Source organism: Lepisosteus oculatus, chromosome 9 (assembly GCF_040954835.1).
Source record: "Lepisosteus oculatus isolate fLepOcu1 chromosome 9, fLepOcu1.hap2, whole genome shotgun sequence".
NCBI classification, from domain to species: domain Eukaryota; kingdom Metazoa; phylum Chordata; class Actinopteri; order Semionotiformes; family Lepisosteidae; genus Lepisosteus; species Lepisosteus oculatus.
In genome coordinates, this window is record NC_090704.1 from 13,755,210 (window position 1) to 13,776,946 (window position 21,737).

Here is a 21,737-nt window from a genome sequence, read left to right on the forward strand (position 1 = left end):
ACATTTTGTTAACTGTTAAAAAATCCAGTAGTGTTCCTGTCAAAAAGTTTCACAGACAATTGTCTCTTTATGTTAATTTATATAATATAGTTGGATTAATATGGCTTTCAGGTTAAATTACATTAGGAGACTCTTGTTACTCTTTTGGTACAAGCTGGATCTAACTGGTTTCCCCTCACACTGTTCAAGAAAACATTAAAGGACTAAACATACTGTACCTGATACGCCAGCAGCCATATCACCCTGCAGCTCTCAACTGGCTACCCGGTTGAGCCTAGTCGGTACCTAGATGGGAGACCTCCTGGGAAGCTGCTGGAATTGGTTTAAGTGGGACCAGCGGGGGGCGCCCACCCTGCAGTCTGTGTGGGTTCTGTTGCCCTGGTATAGTGGCGGGGAAACTATACTGTAGTGGGCGCCGTCTTTCGGATGAGAAGTTAAACCGAGGTCCTGACTCTCAGTGGTCATTAAAGATCCACCAATAAGAGTAGGGAGTCACCCCAGTGTCCGGGCCAAATTTCACCCCTCTGCCTTTTCTGTGGCCTCCAAATTGTCCCCATGCAAGGCTTGCAAGGGCACTTGCCCTGCAATGGACTGCTGCCCCATCCAGGGTGTACCTGCCTGCGCTCGCTGCTTGCCAGTAGGCTCCGGCTTCCAGCAACACCGTCTGGTATAAACCGGTTTGGCAAATGACATGACATGACATACCTACAGTAATACATGCTCGATAAAAAAGAGTCATTTAAAAAATATTTTTAAAAATTCAAGTGAATTCAGCTGTCTGAATTATCAATGAACACATAATATTTTGTATAACATTTTTGAATTAGTGAGATAAAATTAAATACTGTATAATAACTAGTTTTATACCTTTATAATTTTGCTGGCTCAATCAAAGGGGAACTGTAGCTATTTGTATGGCTCAAGTTTAGAAAGATTCAGCATTGATGGGTGCATTTCAAATCATAATAAAAGTACAATGTACACAGTAACTATGTGCAGCGGCATATTCCATGTTCATATTCAGAACAAGACAACAAAACTTCCGGTGACGTGTTGTGGCCTTATTACATTGTAAACAAGCAGGCTTGTGAATACATCACTTTTACACCACTAGATATATTGCTTACGATTTTCAGGTCTTGCTGACAAGTACTACTTGTTAAATCCGCGTGCAGAAGACGTTGGAACATTTCTGCGGTGAAATGTCTGCTGCACAACCTCATTCACTGTTTAGCACATTACATTGGTCATTGAAGTGAGCAGGAAGAGCCATATCACGTCGCCATTCGTAGGGACTCAAAAGTGAGTTTGTGACAACAAGGTGACTTACGGTACTTTCACAAAGTTCACGATTTCAAAATTTGTAACAAAATTTCTATACCATCAATTAATTTATTTTGTTACCGAGATTTAATAAACAGACTGAGAAACAGAACCTTTAAATGAAGAACCTATGTAAATAACATATATGTAATCCGGATAAGCCACAACCTTTCTTTTTTCTTGTTATTTGATCCTGTAAGCTTTTTCATCACAGTGTACAGCATAGGGAAGTTCATGCACTGCTTTAATAAATACATTCCTAATTAACTGCTGGTTTAAGTATATATACTTTTCTCCCTCTTCTCTCCTCTTAAGGTTTCTCATATACATTAAGTAAATGTTAACAGAAGAGAAATCTGTCCAGAATAATACAGAGGTGGAAAAGAAGAGGAAGAAAGAAAGGAGAGGCATCCACTCCAGAGTCAGACAAGGCCTTGGGGCCTTTTGTAGAGAAGGCTACTGAATGATGACATCAGTGAATCAGGAGTCACTGTTACCAAGGCAACAACATAGGACTGTTATACCATTTAAATGGAAGATACAACACAATGAAGACTGTTGTAGGTGTACGTTGCACGTGGCAAAGAGGAAAAATGCATTATCTAATAACTAATATTATATCTATATTCTAACTTACTATAATGTCTATATTCTTATTTACTTTCAACAGAGAAGAAAAAACAATAAATAAAATGTGTCCACAACATTCTGGAGAGATACATGTTGTATTAATTTAGAACACTACATGCAATACTGGTCAAAATACTTTGACTATGGTAAAAGTTAATGATACATACAATATATACACAGCAACCTGCAAAAGAATGTAACACATTTAGTATCAGGAAAAAATAAGACATTTAATATTTTTTTATTTAGCTAAGTTAATGAATATATTATAAATAGTATTTACCTCTATACAACTGTTGTAGCCAATTAAAATAATAATAATAATAATGTTGAAATTAAATAAAAACCTTCAAGTTTTTAAATAATTTGATAAGAAAAAATCTATTATTTTATTGTATTGTAAAGAACCTGGAGCATGACCTGAATTAATAAAATGCAATCATGTCGTCTAGCCTCCGAGAAGGAACATGCCTTTATTTAATCATTCTGTCTCAGTCACTGTAAGCAGCACACCTCAACTCACTTTAAACCCAATAAAATTCTAACAGCACAATTTGTCTTTCAAGTTGCCTTAACCCTTGAAGTCCACAAGCAGAAGAGTGTGCAAACAACTTTCTTGTATTAATCCCACAGAAAATCTTGGATGAAGGTAATTCTTTTTCTATTGCATCTTTAATAACTTTATTTCACTTGGGAATGAATAATGAATAAACTATTCGCAACAGTGCTTTGCAAGAAAAGCTAAACCAGGCAAGAGAATGAGGGACAAATACAGCACTTCAATTACAATTTTAAAACAGTTAGTTATTGATGCTTGACTCTTTTTTATTTCTTTAATTCTTCCAAAAGTAAAAAGTATACATGAAATCCGACCTATGGTGCCATGTCAAGTCAAAAGTTTTGCGCAGAAATATAAAAAGAAAGGTCCTCTATTAGCACTTTAACAAATATTCATTTTTAAGAGATGAAACATGGCTTGTGTGACCTTTCCTCAGGCATTACTGCCTGTCAGATATGGTTCCATTCTATTTTATCTGATTCATACTTTATTTAAGAAGTGCATAACCTCCTCCAAAGCCAATCTGAAACCCTCATCATATGGTATAATATAACCGGTGAGTGTGACAAGCCCACATTCACTGTACTCACATCATTTGGTGACACTGTCAGAACACTTCTGCTTTTTCTCATCGTGAACAAAAGACAGGCGATGACCTTCTGCTTTTTCTTTTGGAGTAGTTCCTACTATTGTGATCCCCACAGACTCACCGTCACCTTCCAATGCCTGAGCAGAGAAAAAAAAAATATATAGGCACCAAATTACTGTGCTGCATTAAGGGTTTAAACAAACTGGACCGTATTTGGAATTGATCTTCACTGGAGCAAATGAAAATCCTTTCAAAAATTAGGGTAAAACTGTAGGTCAAGAGGAAATTATAAACCCAATTTTTCAGGCGTATCCTCCTCATATAGCACAGATCATGAAACTGATTAATACTGATTCATGTTAACATGCCTTAAGGAGTCTCTTTACCAAACACACTACATTTACAGTAGATTGAAGAGTATCAACAAACTTTACTTGGTGTTTAAACAGAAGTTTGGAGAGAAGTTTGGACTTTCAATTCCCATCATCCCTGGATATAAATACAGGCCTCTAGTATAATCTATCAAAGTGATTTTTACAGTAACATCACTTCTCCACCCCTTTCCCAACAGTTTTGAGCAAGAACCCATTTGTTGTAAATATCCTGGCTGTAAAGACTGGCTCATACTCCCAGCCAAGCTGTCACTCCTTTGTTCCCTGATAGTATATTGCAAGCAATTGTGCCTCAAATGTATTATTGTTAATATTATTACACCCGAAGCAGGCTCCACAGCCAAAACGTTGTTTTCTTTCTTCTCTTTTCAGCATGGAATAAACCTATTACTTGTTCCTTTGCAACCTACATGTGCTGACGCAGCTACCCACCTGAACCATTATTAGGTTAATTTGTTTAACTAAATTTAACTATTTTAAAGGTAAAAAAAATGTTTTCTGATTTGCATTTGCATGTATAAAATCTGTTCATGTAAAATGCGGAATCCTTAAACTTCATATTCTGCATTTGTGTGTGACTCATTCTGTTTTTTTCTGGTTCAACCCACAAGCCAACCCTCAAACATCTTTGTTAGCTTATCGATAAATACTCTACTGCTTTTGCATATAAATTGGTGTTTGGCTGTTACTTGGTAATTTAGTTTTTACAAAATTCTGTACATCACAAAATTCTTCTTGATTTTCTTCATGTACCACGTCACTGATGTGATGGGCTACACACATATTCTTTACAGCTCCAATCAGTCTCAGGCCTGCGCAATTACACTTTGCTTACATTAGACCTTTCACTGGATTCCAAATATTGTGTTGTTACAATAAAACACGTCTCAAATCCACCACTAAATTTTACATGATCCAGTGCAGTGTTTTTAAACAGGAAAGAGAGGATTACAAAGATATGTCATCCGTTACCCATTACTAGTAATTTCTACAGCTTGTGATCCATGACTGCTACAATACAGTAAAGCCCCATGTCGTCAAAATGAATTTCCATTGCTCACAATGTGTTACATGTAGCTATTCTCTGAGGGACTATAGTCTCATATTTCAGAAACGTTTAGAAGCCAGGAGAATGATCAAATAAGGTAAAGTATGTGTAAAGCTCACCAGGCAAAAAATCTCATTGTGAATGACTTTTCTGCTACACAATGCTTCAGTTTGTCCCTTGGCGATGATTACTAATCTGAGATGCATGCTGCACTGTTTTCCTCTTCCACAGTATGTGCTTACAAATGTTGCTTATCAAAGGGATCACTTCTGGATGAGGTGGTGCAGAATGTAGAAGGTTAAACTGAACTATGTGGTACAAACGTATGACCTGCTAGAGACAGAATAATGAAGGAGTTCTGAAAGACCCAAACAAACAGCAGATGTGAGCCATCCTGGCTAACATATACAGCTGAAGAATAATAATGTTTTGTCAAAACATGAACGATATTTTACTTGTTCAGTTATTTGGAACAGCCATTTTGTCATTACCCATGACACTCAAATTATTAGAAAGATGGTCAGAAGTCAGGCCAGAAACATTGGACCATTACAATACATGAGCCTTACTTCCTTACCCACTTTACAAATTGCAGCTTTCACATGTATTTAAGTAAACAAATTCTATATTCTGTATTCTGTGTTCTGTAGTCTGTATTCTGCAGAAAACATGCACTCCTTACTTTGACACATAATCATTAGTATCATTAGTATCATTATTCGGACTAAGGAATATTTAATAATACAGCTAAATAATAATGTTTTAGTAAAACATTAAAGATACAGTATGTTACTTGTTCAGTTATTTGGGACAAATTACAGTTATTCAGTTATAAAGACAAATAAGTTTAGACCTGAAAGAGGATTTTTTTCACTGCCCTCATAATTTGACAGAAAAGTAGTGTGGTAATAGAAAAAAAAGAAATGTACTATTTTAAAAAATGGACACAGAGAGTAACTTTTCGTTCTCATACCTAAAGAAATGTATTACTTGTGTAGCACAGAAGCCCTTATTTTTCCTATGCTATAGCCTCAGAGTTCAACAGAGAGATATTTACTGTATACATACCACACAACCAGGTTACAAGAAAAAAGTCGTTCATTTATCATCACAGCTGGTAACACATTCTACAGCACCAAATCAATAGATGGACCTCATACTAATTATACATTTCAGGACAGATGATATCATTAGTATTCTGTTCACAACATTGTTTCTGAATTTAATATAGAGCAAGACAGGAACATCTTATGCAATACTTGCAAAAAAGACTTTAATAAATACAGTTGACATATTTAATTTTACCTAGTAGTCTGCATGCACCCTACCTCCACAAATAGTACATAACTCATAGTAATAACATATTGTCAAATTAGCTGGTGTCACATCACCTAACAATGTTTGATATTAGTTAAATAAGTTTATACAATCTAATGGAAAATGCTCTAAAGGTTTTATTTTCTTTAGATATTGTACCTGTATAAAGAAGAACTAAACTGCATATGCACAAAAAGGCAATAAAAACAGAAAAAAGTGCTAGCTGTTCTAATACTCACTTGTTGAATTTGTAACACTTTTCAGAAGATTTTGTATACTAACACCAAGTCTTACATTAACTTGTTTTGCAACATTTACATTTTGGCTCTACACTGTAGTTTTCCTCAATGACATCTCTAAGACAACTTCCCAACTACCAACTTAAATAAATCCAATACTTGAACACAACATCAATTACTATGATGTTTCTATTTATACACACTGTGCCCATTGAATCTGGGACACAACAGTAGAAAATAGTCTTCTGTCCCATTTCAATATTGACACAAAAACAGGAACATCTTGTGGTCTACATTGCTTTTGTAAATAGAAGCCCCTCTCTTTACATCCAAAATGCAAAGCAGGCAGCTCCTGATAAAGAGTCCTCTTGCAGACACCCACACTTTGAACATAGTTTTCTTGCATGCCATTATTTCTATTGTAATTTCTTAACACTTGCAAATGAAAGTGGATAACGCCTGGCAGGATATTTATAAAACCCCCAGACAAAAAAGCTCCCTCATACAGCTCCTCAAATAAAGAACCCTTACCTGAAAACAATCTCTAAGTCCTGTAAAAAAGGCTATGGTGTAACTTTTATTTTAAATCTGCTTTGTTAAACCTTCAGTACATTTATGACTGTATGCTGTCATTAGAATACGAGTAAGATCTAGGAAAAACAATTACTTTGTAAAGGATGGAAGCAACAATCGAGGCAAATTAGTTATTTCACAAGCTGTTTCAAAAATATTCAAGGAAGGAGAATGGCTGGCTGGAAAGTGAGTCATGATAATGACCTGGGAGATGTAAAGTATGTTGGCTGGCCTAATAAATGCAAAATGAGGGGATGATGAGATGCAAACGGGTATGCACAAAAGGAAATTAGACATATTCATACAGTAATAGTTCCTATTTGCCTGCTGTACATGACTAGACTAGAGAGTTATTTTCTGTTAGGGCACGAAGCAACTAGTTAGAGGTAATAATCAATATGACGCAACCATGTTCTAAAATAAATGTATTTTAAATACATTTTCTCTCAATCTGTAGCAGAAAGGTGTCCAGGTGTCCTGGTACTGGATGTTCAGTGTCCTCCTTGTGTATTTTCAAGGATTTTAACAAGCAGTAGCACCCCAGCAGCTGGGAGGAGCCACTGACCACTGACCAGTTAGTTGTAATGCGTTAAGAGCTAAGCTGGTATGAAAACCTGCAGAAACACTGGCTCTCGAGGACAAGGTGAGAAACGCCTTACTGTAACACAGCTTTTGCAAAACAGCAACAAAAAAATAAACTCCCTTATCTATCAAATAAAACTGCAATGATGATTTTGAGGGTTTATGGAATCCACATTATCTCAAGATGGTTATAGAGAACATCAGCTTTCATCAGCTTTCAATGTTTTTCAAATTGAAATGAGCAAGGCTGATATAGTCACAGTCGTTAATTGCTTACTTACTCATCCTATCAAGAGGTTGTTAATTTTTTGGCAAATTAATTAGCTTAAAGACATCTGATTTTGATACATTATTTCTATTAATATTTCCACGTCTGATGAGGGAGCGCCATACTTGTGTTTTATAACAGTCATAATAAGGAGATTAAAACATTGCACAGTACCCTTACCACCCTTGTTGAAGGAAGCCTTATGTAACATCCTTATAGCCCTTATGCAGGTCCCTTATGGACCAATTTAGATTGCTTTTAATAGACTTGTCTCTAAGATGGGGATTTCAGTTGTTCTTATATATGACTGCAGAGAAAAAAGTATCTTGGCATCGTTGCACATTCTGCACAGTGTCATCTTGAGAAACCTTAACTTCGTATACATGGATCCTACAAAATGTAAACTTTGTCATGGAAGTAGAAGGTTGCGCTAATATAAGAACAATGCAGCTGTCAAGAAATGAAGTAAATAATGTGACAAGTGTTAAACACGGACAAGATTCCATAAACAGTCTAGTGAATCTCAGGAGCTTCAGTGTTATGAAACCATTACTGCAAGCTCAATTACTCTGATATTACTCAAAAAGAAGAAAGTGCTGTAGTAAACAATATAAGCACAACATGACCAACTCATTTTTAATTCTGTGCTGCATCAACATCTGAAATCTATACCTGAGAGGGCATCTAGCAGTCTTTAACATGTTTTTAATTGTGCTCGGCCAAGTATTACACTAAGACAATCAGGGTTGAAAACAAAGCCTTTCTATGAAGAGAATTTCCAAAACTACATTGTGTATCAAAATTTACTAAGCACAATTTGTGCATGTATGTTCTTTTAGAGAAAATGATGTATACAAATGATAAATATTGATATTATACAGTATATATTCATGATTGACTGGGATAGATGCAAGTGAACCTGAGAGATTACCTAAGAGAGATTTAGAAATTAGTGTGAGAGTGGATTGGACATGGGTGATTTAAACACATTGAGTGATTTAAGCATGTTGGGTGTCAACATGACGAAAATAAATCAAGAAAAACAATATTATCCTACTTATTGAGACAATGTCTTTGTGCCGCTGGTGGTACTATACAGTACTGTATGTTGAGACAAGTCTCGACTCTTTAGTGTTGAATTGTGGTTTTGTGTAGATCACTCTAATGCATGTCAACAAGTTTGGTGCAGATAAACAAAACAGTAATTGCTGTTGTGTACAACAGATCAGTTGTTGGGGAGATCCAAGTGTAGCAGTCTGGGCAGGAGTATTCAGTGGTTACAGAACTCCATTAGTAGTAATTGATGGCAACCTTATTGCACAGTACTATGCACAGTACTATTCTGATCAAGCCACAGGACCTCACTTGCTACCCTCCTTGCAGTCTCACAAGGTGGTGACAGCATTCACAACAGTCCTCTTGTTGATGATGTCATGTTGATGTTTATAAGCATACTGTAAGTTACCTGTGTCATGCTTGTTTAATAAAACATCAGTGCACCTGCAACAAAAGATATTATCATTTCCTGATTATAACAATAATCCTGATATGATTATTTCCTGGTTGCAGTTATAAGTGGTGTATTTTTAGGTTCAGTATAATTTCTACTGTTCTTTGCTTACAGACTGATTTTCTAACCACTTTATCCAATTCAGGGTCGCAAAGGAGGTTATCCCAGCAAGCAACAAGGCACAAGGCAGGAAACACCTTGAATGGGATGCCAGTCCATCACAGGGCAGAGACAGACACAAACATGCTCACCACCACCAGGTTTCCCAAAAGCAATTTACAGTACCACTATAGTACAGTATGTGTTTGCACTCTGAGAGAAAGCCAGAACACCTGACAAAAATCTGTGCGAATCCATGGAGGACAACCTACAAACACCACACAGATAGCACCCCAGTCTGAACCCAGTGCCCCAGTGATGCAAGTCAGCAATGTTAACCACTGCACTACTGTGCCAACCTACAGATACTGATCCAGATGTTCAATTTAATTACTTTGGCCCTAAAAATGTCTTCCAAGCTTTTTAAATGCATATCTGTTCTACAATTGTATACATTTCCTTTAGTTTCGAAGAGAGACGGAAAGACTAAAGCTGTGAAAAGCCTGTCAGTAATATATAACAAGCAAATTGTGATTTTGTCAGCTTTTATACCTGACACCTGGATCATATTATATATTTGTAATCATATACAAAAATTATAACAACGTATCCTAAAAATATGCCCAAATCAATAGGTTGCATTTTGAAGACTCAATTCCAAAGGCTTCAAACTCCAAGACCAAGACCAACAACTGGTGTGTTTGGTTAATGCTTCTATTCTCTTCCTCCTTTTCTTTAGACTTAGTGGTTCTCTTTTTCTGTTCTCTATGCCTTTAGTCATATCCCGTTTTCTGCATTTAATATCTTCACAGACTGACGCTAGCTTATTAACACTCTTTTTCTGTTGTGTTCTTTTACTGATAATTTATCTTCTTTTACAGAATGTTTAAATGATTGAGAATAGAATACAGGCAGCATTGGAGGGACTGAATAAGCTTGTAGATGCTTATCCTTGGTGCATCATACCACCCTTTCCATTTTCCGCTACAACAAACACTCTCTGCAACATCTGGCTGTACCCTTCTTAAAATCATTAATTCCCACTCTTTTTAGCTCAGAAAATTTAATTTCAGGGGACACTCATTATCAGATTATATTTGCTCACTGGGGTATTGATGCTTACATAAACACAGATGAGCAAAATATGAAACTGCTCTGTGCACATATTGTAGAAAAGGTCCCAATTTAATTAAAGCAAATGTGTTTATCAAAACGGAATACATGGCATTTTAGAGACAACATAGCAAGGTTAACTAGCAATAATTATGCTTACTTGCAGTATCGTTTAGATCAAAGCAGTCATCTTGCTATTCCGTATCCCACAGGGCAGCAGAAAATCAAAATCTGCTCTGGGCATCTAGTGTTGTGCCAACATTACACTAAGATTTCTAAGAATATAAAGCTGAAACTGAAAACAGTCTGAAATTAGTTTTATGATGGAACGTAAAATGTACTGTAGATGTAATGCAAAATCAATTACAGCCTTAATGCTCTATTTCTAACAGTAGCAGCACATTTTCAAAAAACGAACCTGAACAGTTTTAAACCCAGAAGCCAAAGACAATTTCTATGTAAAAACCGTTGTCAAAACATTTTAAAATGAGTATGATTAAACTTCCTAGGAAAAAAAAAGAGAAGCCTAACAAATTGGCCATGCCTCAGCAATCAGACCTGTGGTCCTGCAGAACTGCAGTGCTAAGCTAAGCAGCTTTTGAAGAATTTCTAAGTTATTTGGATTTATAAGGTTTTGCTGTATTGTTCTTTTGAATTCAATAAAGGGCTAAATTAAGATTTTATGGCATCTCCCTAGATTTAAAAAAATGAACAATTAATGCCGTACTGGAATAATACAGAGGATGACTTTGTTTCAGCCTAGTAAAGTAAAATTATGTTCTGCTCAATGTGGTGAATGGTATCAGTCGTGGTCCAGCTATGGCAGGTCTTTTAAAAGCACCAGCTGTGGATACTGATAGGAAGAATGAGCTCTGCCTTCAGCACGCACATCTGTCTCTTACAGCACAGTGTCTCCTGGATCTCTGTTCAAACAGAAGATTTTGATGGATTCCAGCTGCACCTGTGATCACATACACTTGTTGCATGCTAATCCAACAGGATGTGTGATGCCTTCTGTGTACATTTTTTAGAAAGTGTAAAGTGATCACAAGGTGCTGAAACTTATCAAGTTTTTTTTTTCCAAGTATTATGCAATCAAAATAATAAGTGCACTGCAGGGTTTACACTGGCACCCGCTCACTCTTTTACGACACACCAGTGCATTCATTACAAAAGAAAACCGACTTGTGCACACAGATTTCCAAACACTGCAACGTTTTAGACATTTGGAAATGAAAATACTAAATTATTTTCTTCAAGTACATCAAGTACATAGGAGAATGTAATTATATTTGAAACACATCCTGACTTTGTTGCACCTCCAATCCTAATCAGAACAGAAGAAAATCAAATTACATATTTGATCGTAACTTTGTTTATGCACTATGGCTGGCCTTACAGTCATGTGAAATTCCCGCAAAGAAAAATGCAACATAAAGGCTATGATCTTGATAGCATTATTAGTCATCAATCTTAGTCACACTCATACAATATTCAAGAACAAATTAATGTGTTAACAAAACAGTAGAGCTTTTACATAATTTAAAGAGTTCACCACCTCACCCACAGTAAAGCTCTGCATTGTACTTTATTATGAATATGAAACAAGGTCTTTAGGGACAATAATTTTCAATGCCTTAAAACTATAATCCACACTGCACCAATCCATCTATACGCTTCTTTTTTGTATTACTGAAAGAAATGTTCTGATAAACTAACTCTCTTTTCCACCCTAGGTGTAGCCATCTACAATGTAACATAGCCTCGAAGCTATATTTTATAAGTAATTACAGTCAAGTGCTCCCTTTTGGTCTGAATTAAGCAAAGTAATATTTTCTGCTGGTTCCCAGAGACAGGAAATTTCTGGTGAGGCACTACTGCCTAAATGTGCCCAGCAAGGAAGCTACTAGGTTGTCAACCAAACCACTGGCTACATACGTACAGTATTAGTTCTGCAGTATTCAAACTTCCCAAATTTGAACCAAAGAGTTTTCATTACCACATTCAAAACTGCTACATGTTGAATAAACAAGAACCCATTGCCGCTTAGAGTGAGAACATTCAAGACTAATATCGCAACATCGATATTAGTCTTGCAGCAAAATCATACTTTCCTGCACAAAGGATTCTACTGAGCACAGAAGCAAGAAACATTGTTTAAGCTTTCCTCAACACACAAAAGATCAGCTTTTCTAGTCCTTCCACATCTAGTTGCATCTTTTACACAATTTATTGCCTGACAATTTACCAGATTTGTGCTTTGCAGCATCCCCCAGCTCATTTCAGCATTCTCTGTGTAAATACATTTCCAGGGTGCAGTACTGCCTCAGAGGACTTCAAGTATTTTACTCTTACTCTGTGACAACCAAGGAGAACGTGATTAGGTTATTAAAACTAAGGGAAGATCTGTGAACTCGCACTTGCAGAATGTGTTTAACACTTCATACCAGCCTTCAAAAAATTGCAGTCATCTCAAAGTCTTTCTGAAGAAGCTCAGACATTATCAGTTGAACATGGATAAAGAGGCACTAAATATTGAAGAGGCACTAAGGACTGTGAGGAGGGCATTTTACAGTTTTGCACATCTCTAAAGGAAACCTGTATTTCAACATTACACATAGTGTCCTTACACAACCCTTTGCAGTACAACAGTCTTGGAGAAAAATAGACATTTGAACATACAGACTGACAGTTCAATGGGTAGGCGTAATTATTAAGATTTTTTTTTGTTTGAAAATGAAATTTAAAATGCAATATATAACATCTACAGTAAGCAGAAGCAGTGTACAGTAAAGGAAATATAAAGACAGAAGATTCTTTTCAAGGATTTTTTATCCCTTCCTATCAAAAACTAAAACCCAGAAGGCCTGCCCTGATTTCATCAAACAAGGATACATAAATCAGTTACACAGCAAACAGATCAATGTTCATGGATTTCTGGAGAAGAGCCAAAGCTCACTAACTAGAAAATGAATGTATAAGTATTGTTTTCAAGCTTTTCGTTTTCTTAAAAATGAAGTTATTGGCCTTTATATTTATGACTGCAGTGATTTGATTTGATTTCTTTCTCAACCCTACATTTTTACAAGACAAACAACTTTAATAGCTTAATAATTTCAGGAAAGGAGTACCAGCTGCCTTGTAAGGCAAAACAGCCGCCAGGTTCTAATATTTTATTTCCATGGCTGTGGAAGTGATACTGTATAACTGTGCTAATAGAGTGGCTTTTGAGACAATTATTTATACTTTGAAGCAATGAAGGGAAGGTGAACATTATTCTATTCTCAGGCTGGAAATAATGTTTTAAAGTTTAAGTTGCAATCAGTTCATTAATAACATTAATTTGTCCATCAATTTTCTAACTGGTCCACATTTAACCTACCAGTATGCATTTGGACTGTGGAGTAAACCTATGCAAACATGGGAAGAACATACAAACTCCACACAGACAGCACCCTAAGAAATGAATTCAGGGCCCTAGTGCTGTGAGGTAGCAATGCTAACTAGTGTGCTGCCCTCTAGTATCATTCATTATATTATTATAATATTTACTCGTCCTTACCTTTAAGAACTCTTTCCTGGATTTTAAAACAAATGAAAAACCATTAATGGAATAATGGAAGATACTTTTATTGGGTCTTCAAATTCAATAGGTATGTAGTTGGTCAGTCTGCTGAAAATGGACACAACAACAGCAATGGGATGATCAAACCTGGAAAGAAGTGCTCTTTACAGACTAGTTCATGTTTGCCAGTGATTAAAACAGTTTCGATTTGTTCAAAAGTAGACTGAAGAGTGATGTAACAGCGACGTAACAGCTACAGTAAAACATAAAAGTGGATTCATACAATTATTGAGCTGTATCTCAGTACTGGGTATCAGGGATTTGCACTTACTGGGCAGGGTTGCCAGTTTCATATGACTCTGACCTCAAGCACACAGGCATACAGTCAATGTAGTGAAAACCTATTTGGAAAACGAAATTAGAACACTCTGTGAATGTGAACATCGTGAAAGCAATATGGAGTCACATGGATGCTGAGAAAGGTAAATGGCAATGAAAGAATTTGAATACTTTGTGGAAAGCATTCCAGAATGCAATATGAAACAAAGTGTTTGTATACACATTGCGCATCTACTGTGCAATATTTGTTTTTGCATATTTTCTTTAACATACTTATTTGTGTAGATATTTTCTAGTCTAATCTGTTTAATATGCCCACTTTGTTCTACAGTATTTATATATTTATATTTTGTTCATAATTATGTCCAATACTGAAGAAAATACTGCAGATTGCAAATATATGCTAGGAACTAAACAAAAAGCTGTGTAAGAGATAAAAGAAGAATCAACATTTTTATTCACTAGATGGTACTGACAGATTCAAAAAGACAATCACAGGATTGTAGGTGCAATATCCAATATCCAAGCAGATTAAATTGTTTTCTCTTTTTACTTTTTGACCAGCTTCCAACTCAGCTTCATGTTTAGTTAGAATCCCGGTTCCTCAAATAGTGACAGCGATAACATTGGAAGCACAAAGGCATTACTTTTTTTAAGGAGGGGAAACTAAATTATCTAAACACCCCAATCAGAAAAGTGTACCTTAATTATAAGTTCTTTTTTTTAAATCAGATGATAAACTGATTGCACTGTGATTGCACTGTGACCTTAACTTATACCTTAATTACACAGAAACATCATTTGAATGATAAGTGGTTTATACTCCACTACAACAGAGTTGAATTTATATGTACAGAAGAACATACAATCATATCAGGCTTCCCCATTCAGGCAACAGTGTATTCTGTATAGGGGATTCTATAAACATCATAACTATACCTATGTTAAAAGGTGTCTTTGTTAATGAACCAAGGAATATAGTTTTTAATCTATAGTTTAAATGTGCTCTAAAAGAAATCAATAAATTAATTTTCTTTTGTCATGTTATTTTTAATTTAATTATTTTAAAAGCAATTCAAAGAGCCACAGGCAAAACTGTATTCAATGGTATTGACATAACTTCATTACATTTGTGACAATGAAGCACAAAGCTCCTGGAATTAAACTATACACCACTTATATTTTCTACTGTGTAATTAGTCAATAATCGCCATGGTTTCTGTTCATTTTAAATGGGTATATTTTAACCCAGACCATGTCTTGACTGAATTTATTCATATTAAATCAGCAGGATGAAGAAATGAGGGTATTAAAACCATTCTTCTGTTTTTGCTAAACTCTTACAATATGTCACTCATGATAGTGTAGCTTAATCAATGAAACATCACAGATAATGTCTTTATAAAGTTACAGACATTACTTAAGTTGTTTCGTGACAGTTAATGATTTTGACACGGTTATTTTGAAATTACAGAAAAAAAGGCTATTTAAATGTATAATCTTAAACTTAGTTTTAGAACTAAAGTAAATTGCTAATGAAAAAATAACTCTTCCTGTGTATCCAAATGATCTTCCATTAGGTTGTGTTTAACCTTCAAAAGTGGTGTTTTAAAATCATTAACTAGCTATATTATTATTGTTGTTGTTGTTATTCTTATTATTGTTATTATTATAGCTACATTTAGTTTAAAAATGATGATGAACAGTTACCAAATGTATGGCTGGCAGAGTTGTACAATTTTGCAACATACAGATTGATGCATTGCAATTATGAAAACATACAGTAATCTCATTATTTCATAGATCCCTATAGGCCTAAACCCAGAGACAATCTGATTGCACTTCACAGCAATGACATTATTTACAATTACAGGTTTGCCCAGGAAATATTTTTTCAAGAGACCCCTTGGCATTGATAATACTGTATAAGCATGGTGGTTATTCCTCAGGAAATTACTTTCCAGGTTAATGACCTGTGCACTGGTTTTTGAAATGCAGTTTAATAAACCTTGAAGAGGATGACCTTGAACAATTGACACCATTTATCTGGTGGCACAAACATATGGAAGTGAAATTCAACCCTTTGAGCCCTGAACTGATACAGCCTGAAAAAATGTAAAAGCATCATGGAAAATGTCTAAAGTAAAGGGATATGGTTATACTTATGTCCCATCTTTATGAATAGAAAGCATTTGGAAGGAATTCTAATAAGAACAGTAGTCCATTCAAAGAGTTGTCAACTTGATTTGTTCACCTGATTTATCTGTGACTGAGGACAATGATCCCTCCATCTGAGGGACTTTGTACTTCAGAATCACTAATGCCTTTATATTCAAGTGCTCAGCATAAAAGGAAGCAGCCAAAAAATGTTTTAAACTCAGCGTTAAGCAGTCTGACAAAAGTTCCACAGTTGATCCAAAGAAGTGCAGCATCTCATATGTCCCACACAAACCTTCATAAAAAATGGTCCATAATCAAGCAGAACCTTACATTTTAATTACATCTAATTATGCATAGCATGATTCCTTCCATTAGGAAAGAAAATTCTGTTCATACCCCATTAAGGATATGCTCTATTACAATCACAATGTTCAGATTGCAAGGCCTCCTGCACAAAGTTTAAACACTATTTAAAACATTCTCATTCAGAGGCAGGGAAGATAATTATGACAATGATGTGAAATTAAATAAAACAGATTAAAAAACTCTCCGAAGAACAATCACTTTAACTGCTTTAAAGCAACAACAGAAGTATTATGTTCAAAAGCACGCTTTGTAATCCTCTTTATATAATAAACATTGTAGAGACAGCCATTACTCAAAGCCTGCAGTTTCTTCTGACAATAAGGAACTATTCCAATTATAATTCATAGCTAACACAGCTGATTCTGGACTGGAATGATGAGGCTGTTTATTTTAGGCCATTTTGGGGGCTGCTCAGTCATAGTTATAGTAGCCAAAATGCACTTCTGCCTCAAACCAAGTGCTCGAAAGACCCTTTTGTAACAGCTGCCTCCATGTAAAATCAGAACTTCGAGTTTCCAGACATCACTATCCTGGGCTGGCTGCCATTAAGTGGTTACCAACAGCGTCACACATTTGCACAACAGCGTCCACACATTTCTACACAGATCATAGCTTTAATCCAATGGCATTTTGACACATAGCTGGAGGTCTCATTCTGATGCAGTCTTCATTCCCGAGAAAAGCAATTGAGATATTCCTGGTGATGTAGCTGGAGGTCTCATTCTGATGCAGTCTTCATTCCCGAGAAAAGCAATTGAGATATTCCTGGTGATGTTTTCTTCCACCAGTTCTAAAATACTAGAGCTCCACTCACAGAGTATGGAAGACAGGGTGATGCCACCATCATAACAGAGATTCAGACTGAAAGAAGTACTGTAGCGCAATGTATGGAAAGACACCTTCCGTCTGATGTCAATTCACATTTCACGTTCCATGGTGAGAATCAAGAAGTGGACTTTAGAACCCGAAATACTAAAATATATTTCACAGCACAGAATACTTTTGTGCCCAGACAACAATAATTTTATTTTTCTGTAGAAAATACCAAATGGAGAAAGGTGGTATTTAGCATCTCTCTTAACCTGTGGCTCACAAAATACTATACCATTAAGCAAGATAGAATCTATTAACATCACAGCATTGACTGCTGTTTAGCAAACAATCTATCAAAAGATGACATTTTCAGCTGTCATTTTCTTTATCAATGGAAAACAAAATCCAGTGTTCTGCCTAATCAGTACCATTGATCATTTCTCCACATGGTAATGAACCTCTTGGTGTGGAATGTAATTGATTAGATTTTCAGTACAATATTCAGAGATCAATATAAAATGTCACATCACACGCTTTAAGCAACAGTGAGGCACTATTTGGTATGTGGCATTTCAGGTGAAAGTCTTCAGAAATTCAAAATACTCACAGGAAAAGTAATTTAAAATTAAATGTAATCTTCCAAATATTGATTTACTTTATTTTAAATGAACATGATTATATTATGATGCCTGCTGATGTAATTAGCTAGAAGAATCTAAGAAAGCAAAAAAAGTGGATTTACTTTTTCACTGTCAATTCTCAGAAATATAACTAAAATACTGTTTCAAGGTATTCAGTTCTGTTCCATCATTTTGTCATTAAAAAAACTAAATTTAACCTCTAATTGCATCAATTTACCATAATGCCACCAATTTGAAAAAATTCTGATAATTAAGTAACCATTTTGTAACTGTCTCCTTTCAAACTTGAAGATTCTGGGACTACTGTAGGAATGTTGCACACTAGGAATGTGTTTTCATTTCTTTACCTTATACTAAAATGTCTTTTTATTGTGATTTACTCATTTTTTATTATTCTTACAGATTTCTAACTGTAAAACTAATAAGCTGACCAAATAATGTCTTAAATGTTGACTATGAAAAGGTTTGGGCTTTCTTCAGTATTTGTGGACCACTGGAGTGTAATATACAAACCATACAAGTTTACAGGGCTGTACAGTACATCTGGTGCATCAGATCTTCAAAAAGATCCAGTTTTCCCCAGGAAACTATAAGCAATACTGGCTAGGAAACAATTTTGCCTGTGATCTGCACAGAACAACTGCTTCCTTTCAGATTAAAACAGCAATACATCTTTAGTACGTTTAATGAGGTGTTTTATGAGGTTTTAATTTTTCCCTCATTAGTAAGACTTTAATAGTAAATATAACAAAATTAATATATAAAATAAATACACCATATTGAACATTATAAAACTCAAGTTTCTAATATTCTCCACTGTCAGAATAGTCAGAAACATTATAAGGTAATGAACAAGGACATAACATACTCTTGAAAAGAGTTTTGGACAGCACCCCTATTTAAACTGATTATAGTTATAGCTGCTGATAGTACTTGCTGCATTCCCCACATTTGAAAACATCACAATAATAATAATAATAATAATAATAAATAATAATAATATCCTTATACTTTTAAAGGAAATGGGAACTCCCCTCCACCACCAACAATGTGTGCCCACCTGGATGATCCATCGGCAGGCATAGTGCGCCAGATCGCTCCCCACACATCATCTATCAGTGGGGAGGAGAGCAGAGTAATGAAGCCAATTCATAGATCGGATCATAGAAAGGCCATGATTGGCACAGGCCTGGGGATAACGTAAAGGCCAGTACTCTTTTCGAGAAATGAAATAATTACCATAGGGAGTAAAGACCTTGGTTTTATGTCTCCCCCGAAGAACTGCACCTTTTTTACAGTATCTTATTACAGTCCCCATCACTATACTGGGGCATTAGGACCCACACAGACCACAGGATGAGTGCCCCCTACTGGCCCCATTAACACCTCTTCCACCAGCAGCCTTAGCTTTCCCGGGAGATCTAACCTCCAGGTACTGGCCAGGCTCACACCTAAAGAGCTTCAGTGGGTTGCCAGTTGTGATTTGCAGGGTGATATAGTTGCTGGCTTCAGAAGTTAAGAGTTAAGCGAGGATGGCTTTCCAATCCGCATAAAAACATTTATTACAAGGTTTTATACTGTAGCTACACAAGACATGTGTCATGTCAAACCCAACAGAAGGTTGACTGTACTAGGCACCTCTCAATGCAAATACTTTCCCCAATAAAGAGGCTTTTACACAAAGGGAGATATGTGTCACCCCTAAGCAACTGTTGATTTAATTGTAAATATTTAATGTGACTTTGGATTCCACCAATAAAGCAACACATATTTATTTATATAGCACCTTTCATATTTTAAGAAAACAATAGAGACTAGTAGACACAAATTCATCTTAATACAATAACTGAATTTAAAAACTAAAGTGTAAATTTGATTCTTAATAAAACTTTTGACAGTGCCGAATGACTTATCTAATATTAGCTGGTAGTTTTTTTCCAGAGCCCTGGAGCAATAGAACAGAAATTCCTGTCTAAAACATGTAGGCGTATAGGGAGCAATTCCATTTGTAATTTGTCAGGAGCCAAACTGTTCATGTCCTGAAAGGTGAGTAGCAGTATTCCAGTAATACCCAAAAACCTCTTATCTGTTGAGCAAGATGGTGTGATCCACAATATCAAAGGCAGGACCTAAATCCAGTGGGACAAGACTAGCTCAAAAACCATGATGATGAGGGGGAGTAGTCATCAGCAGATCATTAATAACCCTAACAAGCCATTTCTCTATTGATCTGAATCCAGACTGAAAAGGCTCATACCGCTTATTTAAAGATAAGCAAGTTTGTAACCAAACAGCAACAGCTTGCTTTAGAACCTTAGCCAGAAACAGCACATACTGGCCAAGAATTACCAAGCAGGATGGAGTCAGAGTTTTGCTTTTTGAACAGAGTGATAACTCAGAGCTTAAGGGAAAAGGAAACAATTCCAGATCTTAATGACTCATTGATTATGTGCACGACAATGGGGCAGAGAACTGCAAAATCTGAACCCAGTTTTTAAATAGGAATGGAATTGAAAGAACCTGTGACAGGTTTTATTTTAGTGATTATTTCAGTTGCTGAGGAGAGACTGCATTAAACTACAGAAAAGAGATGCACTAAGCTTGAGAGTGCATAAATTATTCTCAAGACTTTTAAAAGCTGAATTCAATTTTACCAATTTTAGAGTGAAAAAAAAAATCAGAAAAAAGGAGTCAAGGAGTGTTTCTAACTGGATTTTAAAAAATGGTTTAAGATTACTTTTATTTTTAAAATGTAAAAATTTGTACTCACTTCCTTTTTGAAAGAGGATATCTGGGTACTCCAAATGAGGCCATGGACACATATTTGCATTCATACCATGCACAAATTGATATGCAGGTTACATGATAACACAATACATAAGAAATATAGCTCCAAGCATTTGTGGGAGTTTTTTTTTTACAGTTTGAGTTATGAGTAATATGCATTCATGAAATGTCTATCCTGGATAAAGAGAAAGAGCAATATATTTAATCTGTTTTTTTTTTAGCAAGGCAGCTGTTGAGTACTTCTGAATTTGGAGCTGTCAGAAGGTGATCAAACAGCAGACTGCTGTCATGAATGTGCAATACCAGGATAACCTCCTATAAACTCAGTCCTTAAGACTTAAGAGAACCACGAACTGCTGCACGTCCATTCTCTACCTCTCTAATTAATACTGCCAAAAGACACGATGTGTGTGTGTGTGCGCACATTTCGCTACTCACTTTTCTTCAAACAGAATGGAACTACAACAGCAAATCCAAAACTGTACTTTTGCCCATAGTACAAATGTTAAAGCTACAGGTCTTTTGGATGTGTGCTAAAACAATAATCAGCTGGGCAGATACACAACGCAACAAGGCAGTCGAATGGGAAATAAGAAGTAAATAAAGGGACAGGTGCAGGAAAAGGTTAGAGCAGGATGCTCACACAGCTTTCACAGCATTCTACATCCGACAGAGCAACAGCCCACTGAGGACCCGGCCAGGCATTCAAAACATAAAATGCTTCCAAAGGGATGAATTAGCAGACTAGAAAGAATTCAGAGACGAGCAATCACTGCGCAGAAGTCTGCTAGGTATCAGCTGTGATTTAACACTGAGTAACCACA

General features: G+C 35.9%; 1 protein-coding gene across 1 annotated transcript in view; it reads right to left on the reverse strand.

Annotated features, from left to right (window-relative positions):
* Window positions 1–21,737, reverse strand: part of pde4ba (phosphodiesterase 4B, cAMP-specific a) — a 147,721-nt gene that overhangs the window by 118,163 nt on the left and 7,821 nt on the right. Inside the window, exon 2 of the mRNA XM_006634925.3 lies at window positions 3,103–3,238. Coding sequence (XP_006634988.1) covers window positions 3,103–3,144 — 42 coding nt within the window. The 5' untranslated portion in view covers window positions 3,145–3,238. The remainder of the gene's footprint in view (window positions 1–3,102; window positions 3,239–21,737) is intronic.